Source organism: Cygnus olor, chromosome 2 (genome assembly GCF_009769625.2).
Source record: "Cygnus olor isolate bCygOlo1 chromosome 2, bCygOlo1.pri.v2, whole genome shotgun sequence".
In the NCBI taxonomy this organism is placed as follows: domain Eukaryota; kingdom Metazoa; phylum Chordata; class Aves; order Anseriformes; family Anatidae; genus Cygnus; species Cygnus olor.
Window position 1 is genome coordinate 104,678,436 of NC_049170.1, and position 16,096 is coordinate 104,694,531.

A 16,096-nucleotide genomic window follows, 5' to 3' on the forward strand; every position below is an offset into this window, starting at 1 on the left:
AGGGAGGTATCTCATGGTTTGCCTTCTAGTGCTAGGCTCTGTACACTGTCAGAAGTCTGCCGTGTCTTCCTGAGATGTCTTGACCTGTGGTTGATTGTGAAATTTGGGTGTTTGGGTAGATGACATTCAGGAGTAGGTCCTGAAGACTATGTTCATGGTTTGCTTTAAAGTAGATCTCAAGGTCTGTTTGTAGAAAGTGGTCTTCTCACAATGGATGTGTTTTTACTATTTAAATTGAGTTGTCTAAAAAGTTGGAAAATTAAAACAATCAAGTTACTTTTTCTTTTCTGTGGTTAATGATGTAATTTATGTTAACATCCAAAATTCTATCCTCCTGGTTTATAAGTTTTATTTCTAAATATAAAGGTTGACGAAAAAATGACTTCCTAATTTTTACTATGACATTACCACCTGCCTTATCCACACAGCAGCCAGTACATGTTTTTCCCTTAATAATGTTTTTTCCTTAGGACTTGTGTCCTGGCAGTGGGTGAAAGTTTGGTGTTACATGGGCAAGGGTGAAGTCAGAACACTTTTAAAAAAAAAAAAAAAAAAAAAAAAAAAAGACTAGCTGACCAAAAGACTCCTACTGGTTCACAGGGGACCATCTGGATCTTTTTGTGGTGCTCTTTAGTAAACAGAAAGGAACTCTGCCAGAGGTTGGTTGCTTCTTCTGAGTATGCCAAGGGCGCTTCCTTGGACTGAGCGAGAGCATTATTTGGCTTCTGATACTGAAGTCCCATCAGAGCTCCTTCTGGTGTGAAGTCACCGCTCTGTGAGTCTGATGCTCTTTCAGACACTTTGAGATGGTGCCGTTTTGCTGGTTGCATGGCCAGCAACGTTACCGATCCTGCCCTCTAAGCAAAAGGTGCTGCTGAAGGCAATGAACTGAGTGGTGGGCAAAGAAATTCTGTCGGCTCAGCTGTCAAAACCTTAACAAAAGTAATACTGCTACTCCTAAGAACAGGTCACGCTTGTTTGGAGAGCTGTGGGGAATAGCATTTACCAAAAATTAGACATAGAATGTGGTTTTGAACATCTGTCTGTTCAGTAAATGTTATGATCAGCCTCTTCACGTGTAATTTTTCAAGATTTTCTGATTGATACTACACATATTTCCCCATATGGAGAAGTTTGAATCCACAACAGAGAATTCAACGCTTGGAATATTTAGAAAAGATTTATACTGGAAGCAAATGCCTGCCAACAGCAATTCTGCTGAAAGATGATCGTTCGGTATTTTTTGCTGGGGAAAAAAAGTGACATCTTTTCAGTGTTTGAAAATGTGAAATAAATTCAGTGAAAGAATAAAAGAAAACCTTGAACCTAATGTTTCTTTCCACTGTGGATTGATTCTGTTCCTGTTGAAGTCTTTGGGGGGCTGGGGATTGGAGGATGAGAGGATTGGTTTGGGGTATTTTGTTCGCTTTTGATTTGGGCCTTGCCTGTATTGTTCTTAATTGTAAGGCTTCTGGGCTTCTCCTGGAGCATGCTCTCTGGAAGCGTTTACTCACTTTTAGTGAATTTGGTGGAGGATGCTGTTTTCATTGATTTGTACTATTCTAAATGCAGGTTATGTTAGCTAACATTTAATTTACAACAAAATTAAATAACAATTTAATTACAGCTGGTACTGTTGACTACAGTTGGGATGTACAGTGAGATGAGACCTGTGAAGACCTGAGGTGGCAAAAACGGCATTTCTCAAGACCAGATAGGGAATGGTTTTGGTAGTCATAATGCAGGATGAGAGAGAAGGCTGTACAAAGTTTATGCTAAGATCCAAGTTGAAGCATATTGTTAACAAATGCCCTTTACAATTAGTTAAGAGAAAGTATTTGAATACCCCAGTCGTTTGATATGCTCTGTTCAAAAAGGCCCAACTTTATTTGGACCAGCACCAGTTGTTTTAGTGGAGGTCACAGCATCCCCAGGGTGTTTCCGGTAGTTTCATTAGACCTTTCAGGAGCAGTTGACTACAACTCCCAAGAGCTGTTTAATTTAAAGATCATAATCTAAATTTTATGTGTCAAAAGATTGAATCCAAAAATGAGCTTGTCTACTGGAACCCAAATGAGGAATAACAGTAAGTCCTGAGCACGCTGGAGTTCAGTTTTCTCTGTAATCTTTTGACCATTATTGATGCCTCTGTTAGTGAAGAGAGATGTGCAGAGCAGATCTGAACTCTAAAGAGAGGTAACGGACCTTTAGAAAAGAAATGTCAGCCCTGAATGCAGAAATAAACATAGTTACGTTTCTAATGTCTTCTATTAGTTAAAATGTACAGACAGGACTTTGAGGTGCTCACTGAGAGATGATGGAGGTGAGGAGTCTGCCAATTAAAGTTGGATGAGATGTGGAGAGGGGAGATCCTAAGAGATCCTCAGTGTTTCAGCAAAGTTTTTTGTATTTGTGCTTGAGTCTGACTCCTCACAAGTTCAGATGTCGTTGTTTTCTGAGGGAATTCAAAGCCATGTGCAAGAAACTGTCCTAACATGAGGTTCACTTACGGGAATTATCTTTTGCAGACCCCTTAGAAACTTCCCACTGCTGAGCACACCTACCCCACACACCTCCACATGGTGGCCCTCCGGTTGAAAACCCTCTGAAAGAAAACCACCAGCGTCTTGAGGGGAATGAACTAATGATACACGAAAGATCTAAGGATGAAAGGGGCTACTAGGGGTTGCTTGGGAAAGTTGTTTTATTGGATTTATATTGTGATTTTGGTCTTTTGATTAAAGTGACAGGTCATAACATGGAAGGCAAAAGAATAAGCAGACAAGTATGATGTTGCCATTGAACTAAGAAAGTGAGGTTTTCATCCTTTTTAGAACAAATGCACATGCCTGGTTTTAAGTTTAGTTACCTTCTAAGAGCATAACTTTCTAACTTGCAAGTTACAGACATGTCTGCAGAGTGACAAATGGACAAAAGCTCAAATCAGATAGCACTTTAAAAGGCAGTTTGGGGTGGGTTGTCTTTTGGTTTTGTTTTTACATCCAGAAACAACATAGGAGACGATCAAGCAGATTGACGCTTGTTGGAAGGAACCGGAGTAGGGAGACCTTCTGTCGTATTAGTACAAGAGCTGTACTTTTGGAAAAAATCGGTAGAGGGCAGAGTGAAACTTAAGAATGAAGGAACCTGGCGTAGATGCTCAGCACTGCCGAGCTGCAAAGTTTTGAACGAGGGAAGTTCTCTGCTCTGAACAGAGTTTAGAGCTGAAACATAGAATAGCTCCAGATATTAAAACAGTTCTGAAGAGCAGAAAGCACTGCACACAACTGAATACTTGTCTAAAAGAATTGGGGAGAGAACATTCACGCTTTTATGCTATGCTCAACTGTGTGCAAGCTTGAGATCCAATGCTTTTCAGCATACAGGAGAAGAGGGATACCGCTGTCACGTTGATGGGGTGCAGATCAGCTGTTAAGCCTCCTGTTTAGCATTCCTGCTCTATAATTCAGCACAGACATTGCATTAGGTTCTCCTGCTTTATTTGTGTTCTGAATCCAATGTTCAAAACTTTATATATAAAGCTCTACAAAAATTTTTATTCTGCCTAAAGCTACGTTTTTGCTGTGCTTACCAATACTTAAAGCATCAGAACATGGTAGCAGTGGAGATTGCCATGTATTTAGGGATCTTATGTCAAAGGGTTTATTCTACGTTCTTGACCAAAGTTACTGAAAACTTTACTAAGTTTAAGCAAGAACTACCTTAGTTTAAATAAAAATGAAGGTTCAAAAATTGTTTGCACTTACATTAGTAAGTAGTAGTAATGTGATAAGTTTAAAATATACTGCTTAGCTTTTACTAAGTGATGATACAGAGATTAGCCCATTCCGCCTCCATCATGCCTAACTTATTAGGCCAATTTGTCTGTAAGATTACCCTTGCATTGTGTTTTGATGTGATGACTTTCAGCAAGATTCTAATAAATTTCAGCATGACTCGGTTTGCATTGCTCCCTTTGGCCTAAAACACGGTGTTCAATTTTTCAGGCAGCTCTGAATGGTAGGCAGGGTGAGGCAGCTAGTGATGCCCAAACTTCACATTATAGCCAAGTAGCTTACGTTTGAATGAATAACAGATTGTATTAAGGATACTGCAGGAGTAGTAAAAGCTGAAATACGAATTTTAAATGCTTATTCATATACCCTTGAAATACTTATGCAAAGAATAAAAACTCCCAATATGCTGTCATTTCCCAGCCATGGATAGTGACTGCATGCTATGCTGAACCATTTCAGTTATTACGAGGTTTATAGCTACGTTTTATGTTGTGTTTAGAAAAAATGATACTTTACATATATTGCACTATAGTTACAATGATTTCAAAATGTGTCCCCAGCTTTTTAGGCAACCCATACGTTTTAAGTTCAGTAGCTTTTTTTTTTTTTTCTTGTTTTATTACCTTAATGTTTGGCAATGTGCTTTTTTAAATGTTGTCAATAAACTGCTGAACAAATTTAAACGTGAAACAAGTCTTTTTTATTATATTGCTTATATTTTTTACTCAATATAAAGGTTTTCTTATTAACCTGGCTGTTTGCGTGGGATCTCTGTGCATTTGCTTTTTACACAATCTGAAAGATGAACTGGAAAGGATTTCTGACAATGTGGTTTGTCCTTTTCAAATTCTTCTATATATACAACATAATCCTCAAAGTTTCCTTGATTTTTGCACTAAAATTGACAGGAATGTAAATTAATTTTCTGGTTTCAGAGAATGGTGCCTGGGGAGTGGAAAAAGCTCATGGATTTTTAGTGGGAACACTCCTGTGGTATAATTAATGTTCTGTTTTCAAACACTAACAGAACAAGCGCTTTAAATGCGTCCGTGTTTACATATTGTGTCCAGAGTGTTTCTTGTGGAACTGAGAAAATAAACCAGGCTAGTCTACTTACATTATACCCTCAATTCCCCCAGATGTTTTCTGACCTCTTTTACAAAAGAGGACTTAGATGGCAAAAGCTTTAGTCTTACATCCAGCCCATTTTCACATTTTGTTTTCTCTAGTAGCTCAAAACTTTTTAATTATAAAAGGGTAACTATTTTTATACAAATTATCCTAATGAAAGCTTCATGTGAAGTTTTCTCTGACATAACATCCCTTTCCGAGAGCAGATATCCCCAGCACTCTTTGCTGTACCTGTGTTGGCCTGCTTGTTACTTTTACATTTTCCAATGATCCTGGATCCTTTTTTGCTTAAAATGTTAGCACGTCACTAAAACCACAGGTTCATGGTAGTCACACAGCCCAGCTCTGTGCCACCAAAAGATCCTGAGCTTCTGTTCAGGATCTTGTTGTCCTCAGGAGCAAGTCTAATCTCTGCTTTCTAGTAATCACTGACTGGGTTTCAAAGACTTTAGCAGCGCAAATGCAAGAGACAGGATGCTCCTGTAGCACGTCAGTTTTGTGTGAAGGCTGTTCTAAATTATAACAGGAGCATAAAAGTTTCCCAAACAAAGCCTCTGGCACTGTGATGAGGAGCTGAACTGTACTTTTACTCAGGAGGCCACCAGAGCACTCCCTTATGTTAGAGGGCTTGTTAATAACCTGTCATGAGGCAAACGTGCCTTCAGAAACTAAGTGGATGTCCAAGAATCCCAACCAGGAGTGTGTCCTGAACAGCCAAGATCTCTTCAGCTCAGTTTACAGCCAGCTGGAGATGCAGCTAAATAGCTGGCCAGAACATGATAGCACTGAAGAGGAGACCTTATCCAAGAAGTGTTTATAGATTATTTCATAGCTTGTCCTGCTAGCGTCTATCTGGTTACTGACTACATGAGATTCTTATAGCAGAGAACAGCTGTATTTGTCCTCAGACATCTCCATGTTTGTTTGTTGTCTTTTTTTTAGCTTGTGGCATACTTTGGATAAACCTAATACAAAAACTGAGATGCTTTAAAATACCTTCCCCCGCTCAATTGTCATGTAGCATCCCACCAGGTTTTCCACCCTCGTATTTGAAGCTTCTAGCTTCTGTCTTTCTCTGTGCTTTTGCAGCATCGTGCAATAGCATAAAAGCAATACATTAAAACTAAGAAATATTTTTCCAAAAGTCACCCAGTGCAATTGTGGATAATGTCTAGCTTACTGTCCTTTCTTAGAATCTGAGGGGTTTTCAAAACTGAAAGTTACAGGGGCAGCTGTATAACTCACATAACTAATAATTATCTTGAAGAAATTATTGTTCTTAAAGAATAAAATTATGCCTCAAAGCCATGGGTTGACGTGCTGCTTTCTGCTGCCTGTTGAATGTACTGGATACTAGGAACTTCTTCTCACTAATCACGTCATAAAGGACAGATTGCTCTGTATTCTTCTCAGGTTTTAGAAGGATGAAACAACTACAATTTCATATTTCTTGTAAATTCCAGATGTTTATTGTGCACTTTGGGTTGTCTGTCCTGCTTAAGATTTGTTTGCGATGGTGAGCCAAGTAATTAAAATACTACAGTTGAGCAGCTGCAGCCATCACCCCCCTTTACCAATATTAGTTTCTTTAAAATCAGTTTACAAAACATATGCCATAATAATTTATTTTACTCAATTGATTTTCCTATACCCTGCTGTAACCATTGCAAATGTAATTCTTGCCTCCTTTAGGCTTGTAGTGCTGTGTGACAATGTCATCATCTTCAATTTACACATCAAAAGTCTCTCATGTTCCTTTAAATAAGTAAAATAAAACAAGTACCTATAAAGCAGTAGGATCTCTTGGAGAACTCCAACCTGGTTTTGAAATACCTGTTTTATTCTCTCAAACGTAAGCTCTATTACATCTAAACCTTTCCTTATACATTAAGTATCTAACAAAAAGCTTTTTAAAGTGGAGGAGCAAAAAGTAAGGTAGTTCTTAGAATATCAGCTAGAACTTACTTTCATCTGCGTTTACAGGGTTCGGGACCTTTTCAGGATCTATGCAGATGGTCAGAAAATTTCCCTTTGGACTGGAGGGTCTGGCATCCTGGAGGAAAACTTTTTAGTTAACAAGTTCCGAGTCTGTCTGAGGACAAAGGAACTACAAAAACATTATGGCAGGTCTTGTCAGCGGCCCTGTTTTTTCCCCTACTTTCCGCCAGCGGTGGCATTCTGACTGCTGTTAAGTCTGATGATGAAGGGCACTTACCTTACAAGCAGCCACCCTGAAACTCGCTCACCAATCACAGCAGTGTTAGCTGCTGACTGATGAGGACTGAGCACATAGTAGTGACCCGTTGCTTCCTCCTGTTGAGGGGAATTCTAACCTTTTGGGGTTGCTTTGGGTTTGTTGTTGTTGTTTATTTTGGTTTTTTTTGGAAGTCCTGGAAGCCATTTCAAACCACAGTGTTTTGCAGCCATAGCAGTGTATCAGAGGTGTGGAACAGTGGTGCTTTTGTGCCATCAGTAGGTGCTAGACAGTGAACCTAGAAACAGTATTCTGAGAAATGCTAATAACAGGAAAACCCAGAAATACCTTTCAGTTTCTTCTTGCTGCTGTATCATTAGTCTCTGTGTGGCTGAATGAGCTCCTTCAAAGACTGGTGGATTGCAGAGTCCTGTTAATAACAAGAGAGAATCAGCATTGCTTCCCCTATGCTGTATGGTGACAATTTTCAAAGCTTCTTTGGAATTTGGGAATAGAACACCATCCACTGAGAGCAGAAGAATGGTGAGATAGAGTAGAAGGTCCATGTAGGTTATAGGTATCCGTTGTGGGTCCGCTGGCCAGATATGGCAGCAACCTACTTGGGGCAGGTGCTCAGAGTGCTGTGCACTGCGTGAGGGGAAAACAGTCCTGTGGGGTGTTAGCCCTCAGGAGGGGAGTGTAAGTGGCTATAGGCAAGCTGTGTAGTTTTGTTACAGTTTATTATAATTGCTATAAATCAGTAAGGTGGTTGGTATATGAAGAAGTACCATAAAGTGTTTTCACTGCTTTTTGTTTACAAATACAATTGCATTTGTATCTAAGAATTCAGCAAGAAGCTCTGCTTCTCATAAAAACAGAAATACAACAAGCAGTTGCTGCTTCCAGTGAATTCTTACAGAAGGCCGTCTCGTTGAGAGGCAGAACCTGTAGATGATTTACTGCTCTACTAGCAACAGCACTTCTTGGCTCCCACTGAGTTCATAATTCAGCAGGAGTGAGTAACTGCTGCTTTACAAAGAAACAAGAGTTCAGTTTTCCCCTCGTGATGAAGTAACCTCCTCTGTTAGTATGAGTTCCCCAGAAGTGGGTGTCTGTGCTTCACATGCAAGATAGATGTGTCCAGGGAGTTTGGAACCATTCCTCTGATGTTTTCCCTGCATCAAACATCGTAATTCTAGTAATTGCAATTAATTCAAGCACAATAATTACATAAAAAATAATTACGTTAAAATATCTAGAAAATGTACAGGCAAGAATGTTCTAACAGAAGTCCCTTTGGACTATGAAACTTACCTCTTGGAAGGAAACACTAGTTCACAGTTCAAGAATTCTTAAGCTACGCAGAAAAGAAACTGTCACTAGGCTGTCAGAGTCCAAAAAGGAAATTGCACTGGTATCTTCTTCATTAAGCAAGGTTTCGGGCTGAACAAAAATAATAGTATCAGTTGGCTGTGCTTTCTGTTTCTCTAAATGTGCCTTTTTTCCACTTTGGCAGAGTCGTCAATATGTTGAAGACATACTTGTGAAAGGTGGGGTACTAGTGGAAGAGTAGAAACTTTGAAGACACAAACTCTATCAGACCTTTTGTTGCGTATCTGGAAAGTAGTAAAGGGTATGTATGACTTCATTTTCTTAAACCTCTGCTTATGTTATGAAATATTGATCATTTTCAACAGCCTAGATGAATCCACTATCAAAAGACCTGATTAAGATATATCTAAAGGCAGTAGGTAAAGATGTGAGGATGATGATGGAGTTTCAATTAAACTTTAATGATTTCTGATTTGTATCAAGAGTTATGTTAGTTAAAAATCCAAAAACATGGACGATTTACTAGTTGTAATGCAACTGACTTAGCTGGTATTAGTTAGATAAAATCAACTAGTGGTGCTTTTCTTTGGTGGGAAGGAAAGTTAGTTGTTCAGTAATTTGTAGTTACAAGTTACTATGCACACTGTACAAAATTCCTGTCCTGTTTTGTGGGGAACCTCTCAGTAGCTCTTCCAAATTTTCAAGAATAACTGGTAAGTGTTCAAAATCATAAGGCTAACTGGGTTATCCGCAGTTTTAAAATGCTCTTTTTGTTGCAATATTTATGAGATTACAGTTTAATTTTTGTTCTTTTAATTAATGACATCCAACAGCACCATCCCAATTCCTAGTAGATGTATACTGGCAGGTTATTGTGGTTAGGTTTGTTACTATTAAGACTTCATGGATTTTTTTTATTATTTTTTTTACTGTATGAATTTTTACTTTTAGTTAAATAGCGTAGAACACCAAAAATTAATTTTAATTATACTACATGTAATACCTTTTTAAAGTACATCCCACCATTACCAAAGCACTTCAGTAAGGTCACACTGTGTCCGTCTAGGCTGGAAGTATCACCTGAACTATCAGTTACTCCTAGAAGTGAACTTTCAAGGGTAGCTTTTCAACAGCTCTGCCATATTATACAGATAAAAGCAGTAGCTAGCACTAAACATCTGAAAATGTTTTCAGAGAGTAGAGTGAGCGTTTCAGCTGTGAGGAGCAGAGTGTGCTATGTGAAGTGGACATTTTAGTGTAAGTGGACTTTAGAGTACTAAAGAGGTTAGATCTAAAATGATTTGCTTAATTATAGAAGGTAACAGAATTTCTGCAAAGGAAGATAAAGAAAACCTTTTAAAGTAGAAGGATAGAGAGCAACTTAAAATTTCAGAATTTCAAGTAGCGTTGGAGGAATTGCAAATCTAAAATTACAAAATAACTGAAATGCAATTTGTTTGCTCTTTCCCCGTTGTTTCTTCTCTATAGAAAACTCGGCCACATTTCATCAACATGCAAAGGAGTGTATTACATACTGCATCTCAGCTGGCGCACGGGATGTGTTTGGTTTTTCCTCGCCCTAGCGTCTTTCAGTGCGTAAAAGGACAATCGATGTCATCTAATGTTGGATGCAAAGTGATTTTGGCACTGGACCCTCCTAAACGATGTCTTCATGCAAGTGTAGCACTGTTAACCTCAAAGAAAAGTGCTTTTTCATCGCAGCCAGCAGACACTCCTCACAAAGTACCAGAAGAGAGGAATCCTTTGACTTCAGCCGCTGATGTACCCAAGCAGAGCCCCGTAGAGACAGATTCTTCAGATCCTGATCCATTGCAAGATAAATCAATTAGTCTTGTTCAAAGATTCAAGAAAACTTTTAAACAGTATGGAAAAGTCATGATTCCAGTTCATCTTGTGACTTCCACGGTGTGGTTTGGATCCTTTTACTACGCAGCCATGAAGTAAGTTGGTATTTTGTTGCACTACTCAATACTGCTGTTGAATTGAGACAGGCTCACACTGGTGAAAGGACATAAATTATTACTACATGTTAAAAAGTGCCTGTAAATGTAACAGGGAAATGAGGCTACGTTTTTACCTGGAGCACAAGATTAATACTGAAGTACTGCATTTGTGAGAGTGGTGTGTGCATACTATTATCATGCAGTTATTTCTGTACACCAGATGTCTTGCTTACACTTGGAGAAATGTCAGTCTCCCCAAAATATGCGTGGATGTAAACAGCATCAAAATGATTAGTAACCTTTCACAGGATAAAAATAAAGGTTTGGAATTCTGATTATGAGTTGCTAGATGAGATCTTTATAGACCTGTTCTTTTTTTGTCTTTGGATTTGAAGGATTTTCACCACTTCCTTCCCCATTTATCCACAGTCCTCCCCCATCACTGGACTTTCAAATCTTTTACCTCACTCTGAGCTCCTTACAAACCACGTGTCTCTTTTTTCCTTTTTTTTGTTTGTTTCCTGTTTTCCTTCCCTTTACCATAAAAATTGCTGCTGTAGCCCAGACTTTTGAATCGGAAATTAAATACTTTTATGGCCAAAAATAAATGTATTTGTAACTTTAGTTTCTTTCAGCTATAGTGTGGGCCAGATAATGTTTTGGAAAATGGCATTTATTAGAAGAAACATCAGCTATGAGATGTTAGTTCAGATTGAAGAAGTTTTATCTATCTAAAATGGTTTGCTAAATATAAGTAAATGTTTATCTCTGGATTGCTAGTGTTGTATATTTAATAATAGAAAGCATGAAACAATGGCAGTTTGTGGCAGCAAGAATGGGGCTTTGACATCAGAATGCCTTACCACACAACTGTTTGTTTTAGTTACTCTAACCAGCTGGCATAATTGCCCTTTCTAGGAGCTATAGATCCAAATGTCATTCTAAATTTAGCTTATGTCAGAAGAATAAAGGTCTAGAGCTATTAAAAATATTTTGCTTTGGATGAGTCCAGGTTGATGCTCACATCCAGATATTTCAGATCGAGTTTTCATCAAACACTTAAGTTAGCTGCTGAAATACATATTTGACAGATGAAAGCAACTGAAATATTTAACTAGAAACTAATTATAACAAAGCTTTGATTTGTCATGCTACAGCAACAGCACCCTCTGGAAGTGGAAAAATAACTTTGAGAATGACTGCTCATGACACAAGACTAAACCATGGTGGTTTATTTAATAACGTTGATTAATGCTGTCTTTCAGATCTTGCTCCAATTTCTACGTTGGGGATAGGCCTTCAGGTTGTAGATCCTGGTAACTCCTAGAAAGCTACTGCCTGATCCTGTTCCTGATGCTAAAGTGATCACATGCACAGAAGAACACTTAAAATGATGAAAATGTTGTTTAGAAGTGGATGATGATGCTAATAATACAACATTTCTAAATACTGGAAAGTCAGGCCTTCTATACTGGCATGTAGCTTTCTATTACAGTGTAAAGAAGGACTGTCTTTTCTTTCTTTATGCTGATGTTAGTTTCACTGGTTTTCAAAAAGAAAGAAGTTATGATAGGAGCTCTTCCATCTATCCTGCCACCTTGCATTAACCAGGTGGAATAGATGGGCTCAAAAGCCTTGCTGTCTTGTGCATATAATATATGTTTCCTTTTCTTTTGCCACATTCCATTTGTTTCATTTAAAAGTGGAGGCAGCACACTAAACTCTGGATTTTGTACTTCTGGGCATGCTGCAGATTAGTCTGAAATTTCCAAAGGGGAAAAAAATAGGCAAAACAGAACTTGCACAACTGGAGCCTAAGTAGCTGTGTCGCAACCACTACACTAACTCCAGACATAGTAAACTGGGACACAGGTAAGTTTGTAGTTGATATATTATCCAACAAGGATAATATAAATAGGTTGCCTCTTGGTGGAATGCAGAACAAAAAAGCTTTAATTTGCCTATATGTACAAAAATATAAACCTTGTAAGTGTATTGCTTAGATGGAAAAAATATTTTGCTATCAAATTGCAAAGATTGTATGAAGGAGTTTAAGAATGGAAATGATACTATAAATCACTGTTCGTGTTTCAAGTGTCATCCTACTCATTTTCAATTTTTTTTCTCTTTGGTAGAGGAGTGAATGTTGTTCCATTCCTAGAGTTGATTGGCTTACCAGACAGCATAGTAAGCATCCTGAAAAACTCCCAGAGTGGAAATGCACTAACTGCATATGCATTGTATAAAGTAAGTATTTGTATGGTTTGTAAAAAAGCTCTAAATCTTGCCTGGTGAAATAAATAGGGTTTGTTTGTTTAGATCAGGAAGAATTAATGCTGTTTTCCCTGTTTGATAGTTACACATATTTCAGCATTCATTTTTGTGGTAGGAATAGTCACTGGAAAGTTGGTATGGGCTCTGTGTTCCTTTAAGGAATCTATCTATATCTCTAAAATAACTTCTTTGTTTGCTGCAGGATGATTGTCTGTCCTCAGAAATTTAATTACAATTAGGCTGTTCCTCTGTATCCCTGGAATAATTAACTGGGATAACAAAGTAAATTTTAAATACTTCACGATTGCCAGATAAAAGTAAGGGTATTTTTTATCCTAGATGATTAATTAGTTTGTCTTTCTATTGTAGTTCTCTATCATTCTTAAGTACTTTCATTGTCCACTTGGATCAATTACTTACATTCAGGTTTGAGTCTCGTTTGTTGTTTTATGCCCAAAATCTGTGTTTTGGGAGCCTGAAATGTGTCAGACCGTGCAAAACCAAAGTACTGTATTCACTTCAAAAGCCGCTCATCAGTTTTCTTTCCAGATATGATGTACTATTTATCTGTTACTTTAAGGTTTGTTGTTTTTCCCAAACAAAACGTGAAAGCACTGTTCTTCCAGTTACTCCTGTACCTGAAAGAGATCAATAAATGTGGTTAAATACAAAGATTTTATTACAGCTGTGAGATTTGGAAGAAACTTTCAAGACATGAAAGTACTAAAATAGGTTGCAAATGGAAGATTTTGCATGCTTTATCTTTGAAGGTCTGAAAAAAAAGTTACTCTAAACTTTCTAGAATAACTAACCTAGTTCGTTGTGTGTTGGATTAGCTGACCTCTGAAGGTCTCTCTTAGCTCTGTCTTTCTATATGCAAGTCTTATTTTTGGACTCAAGGTTAGATGCCTATACTCTCGTGAATTTTAGAATTTAAAGCATATCCTGTTGTTAGTGCTTCCTCTTTGCTTTTATAGTTCATTGCTCACATACTGGCTGTTCTGAATTGCATTCTGAGACACCTAATGCTCTTCCCACAAGCTGCACAGGGAGGCTTTTTAAAAGGGAAGTCTAATGCCTGTGCTAGTTTGTCAAAAGAATATTTAGTGTAAAAGGTATACATTTCTAGAGAATGTACTGTTAATTGTTTTATTTCCTTATAAATAGAAGATATTTTTAGTATCTGACACTGGCCAAGATACTTAATATTAAAAATACTGTCTGATGGATAATACCGTCCTGTTTTATTCATGTGGTCTATTCTTTGGTTTCTTTAAGATTGCAACTCCTGCCAGATATACTGTGACTTTGGGAGGAACGTCCATCACCGTTAAATATCTACGTAAGAATGGCTATATGTCCACACCACCACCGGTAAAGGAATATCTGCAAGATAGGATGGAGGAAACAAAGGATAAAATTACAGAGAAGATGGAGGAAACAAAGGATAAAATTACAGAGAAGATACAAGAAACCAAAGATAAAGTTTCATTTAAAAAAATAAAGGACTAGGAGAGATGCTTAATTTTTAGATATATCTAACTTAGCACTTTAACCTTTTTTTGAGGCAGGAGATACAAAGTGCACTTCTGAGATTTCTTTTTTTGTTGTTTTTTATTGGTGTTTTTTGTTTTTGTCTGGAGACTACAATTGCGCTGTGGATTTAAAAATTCTGTGTATTCACGAAGGCTAAAGTTTTCTGTGAGGGAGCAGTTGTGACAGTTTCAATTTATAGAAGCAAAAATGAATCTCAGATTAGAATTTCCTATCTAGTGGTGATAGTGTTAATTCCCCACCTACCATTTTTTTTCATCAAAATGAAGATGGTTTCTTCCTAAAGCTACTGCTTTACTCTTCCTCCATCTTAATGCACAGCCATTTTTCCATCAGGCTGAATCTTCCACTAAATGAGAAAGAAGATTTCTCTACTGGGAAAGAAAACATATTTTGGGTTTCAAAGTATGTGGACCCAGACCTCTTTAATCATGATCATCTCTCAGCTTGGAGACAGACCATTATCACTGATACTGCACACAAAGGAACGAATGGATTATCTACTCAGTCTGAATGAATTTATAATAGCTACGTTGACTTCAGCTGATCAGTAACAGTTTACAGGTTGAGACCATGAACCTTTCTTGGAAAGTTCGTCTCTTCAGAAATCTCAGCTGAAAGCTATAGGAAGATGAGTTAATCGCTATAGCCATACTGTCAAGTGTACTATTTTTTTTCTAAAGTTGATTTACAGTAGAAAGTTATTAAAATGAATCAATAATTGTGTATTAAAAACTAGGATTTTTTATTATGTTAAAGTTTACAACACTGTTCTATTTCATGGTAGCCCTATACCAACAACAACAAAAAAATCCAGAAGAGAGAAGTTTACTCAAGCAATTGGTATACTAATGGGACTTTTAAAATACATACAAAGTTAGAGTTAAACCCAAAAGTTCCTCTTCAAGAATCCTCCAGATGTCAGTAGAACAGTTTACCTTAAAATAAGCATAATTTCTGAGACAGCAATCAGTCTACCAGAATTCTATTCCTGAGTTTTTTAGGTCGAGCAAATACTTACAGCTGAAATGGTAGAAGAACTAAATTTGAATCTGCTCTATTTGACTGGGCAGGCAAACTTCTCTCATTTTTATTCAAATTTAGGTTAAATTCAAGTGGGTTCTTTTCTACTTCTGTTACAGACCTCACTTTCTAGCAAATCTCTGCATGTATGTCTTGTTCAACAAAGGTAGTTTTTTTGCAGCAGGATATGGGAAAGCAACAGAGTTGGACCCTAAGCATTGTAACTGACTAGGATAAAAGAATATAGCTGATACTTTATAAGGCCCACACTTCAATGTTTTCAGTCAAGTCACCAAGGTCCTGTCCATGTTTAATTGGGTTGAACTTCATTAACTTAATTGTGGAGGATTGATTACATACTTCTCTGTCTCTGTCCATGTGTCAAATAGTAACTGCAATCTAATGCCTACCTCACAGGGATGTTGTGAGGAATAATCACTGTAAATTTGGTGCCCTGAAGATGTAAAGTGCCATGTTTCTGATAAATACTATTAAAAAGTAACTCTCTCTAACTATGAACTCTTAGGCTGTTGAGGTGAATGCTGCTGTAGAACTGGAGCTAATAGATGCTTTTCCTCCTTTCTATTTTAGTGTTTTTTTCCTTACTATCCCTGCCCACCTTTTTCTGATGTTATGCTTTGCATAATGCTGCAGGGTCTGGGGCTAGGGGCTGGGACCTTGTGTGGCTCTTGGGCCTCATTTCTTCCTTGCGTGGGGCAGGGGTTGCACAGGGCAGTTTCCTGGGATGGTCATATAGCCCTCAAACATGTTAAATTGGTGCGTGCCTCCCCCACCCCCTGTCCTCTTGCACTTCCCTACATCCAGCT

The 16,096-nt window shown here is 37.8% G+C and overlaps 1 protein-coding gene across 3 annotated transcripts in view; it reads left to right on the forward strand.

Moving 5' to 3' along the window:
- Positions 1-15,788, forward strand: part of FAM210A (family with sequence similarity 210 member A) — a 20,418-nt gene extending 4,630 nt beyond the window's left edge. For 2 of the 3 annotated variants that reach the window (XM_040549931.1, XM_040549933.1), the window contains exons 2-5: positions 8,639-8,755; positions 9,943-10,415; positions 12,554-12,665; positions 13,971-15,788. In XM_040549931.1, coding sequence (XP_040405865.1) covers positions 9,967-10,415; positions 12,554-12,665; positions 13,971-14,204 — 795 coding nt within the window. In that variant the 5' untranslated portion in view covers positions 8,639-8,755; positions 9,943-9,966 and the 3' untranslated portion in view covers positions 14,205-15,788. The remainder of the gene's footprint in view (positions 1-8,638; positions 8,756-9,942; positions 10,416-12,553; positions 12,666-13,970) is intronic. The other variant, XM_040549930.1, reaches the window with a different exon arrangement.
- Positions 15,789-16,096: the final 308 nt, after the last annotated feature.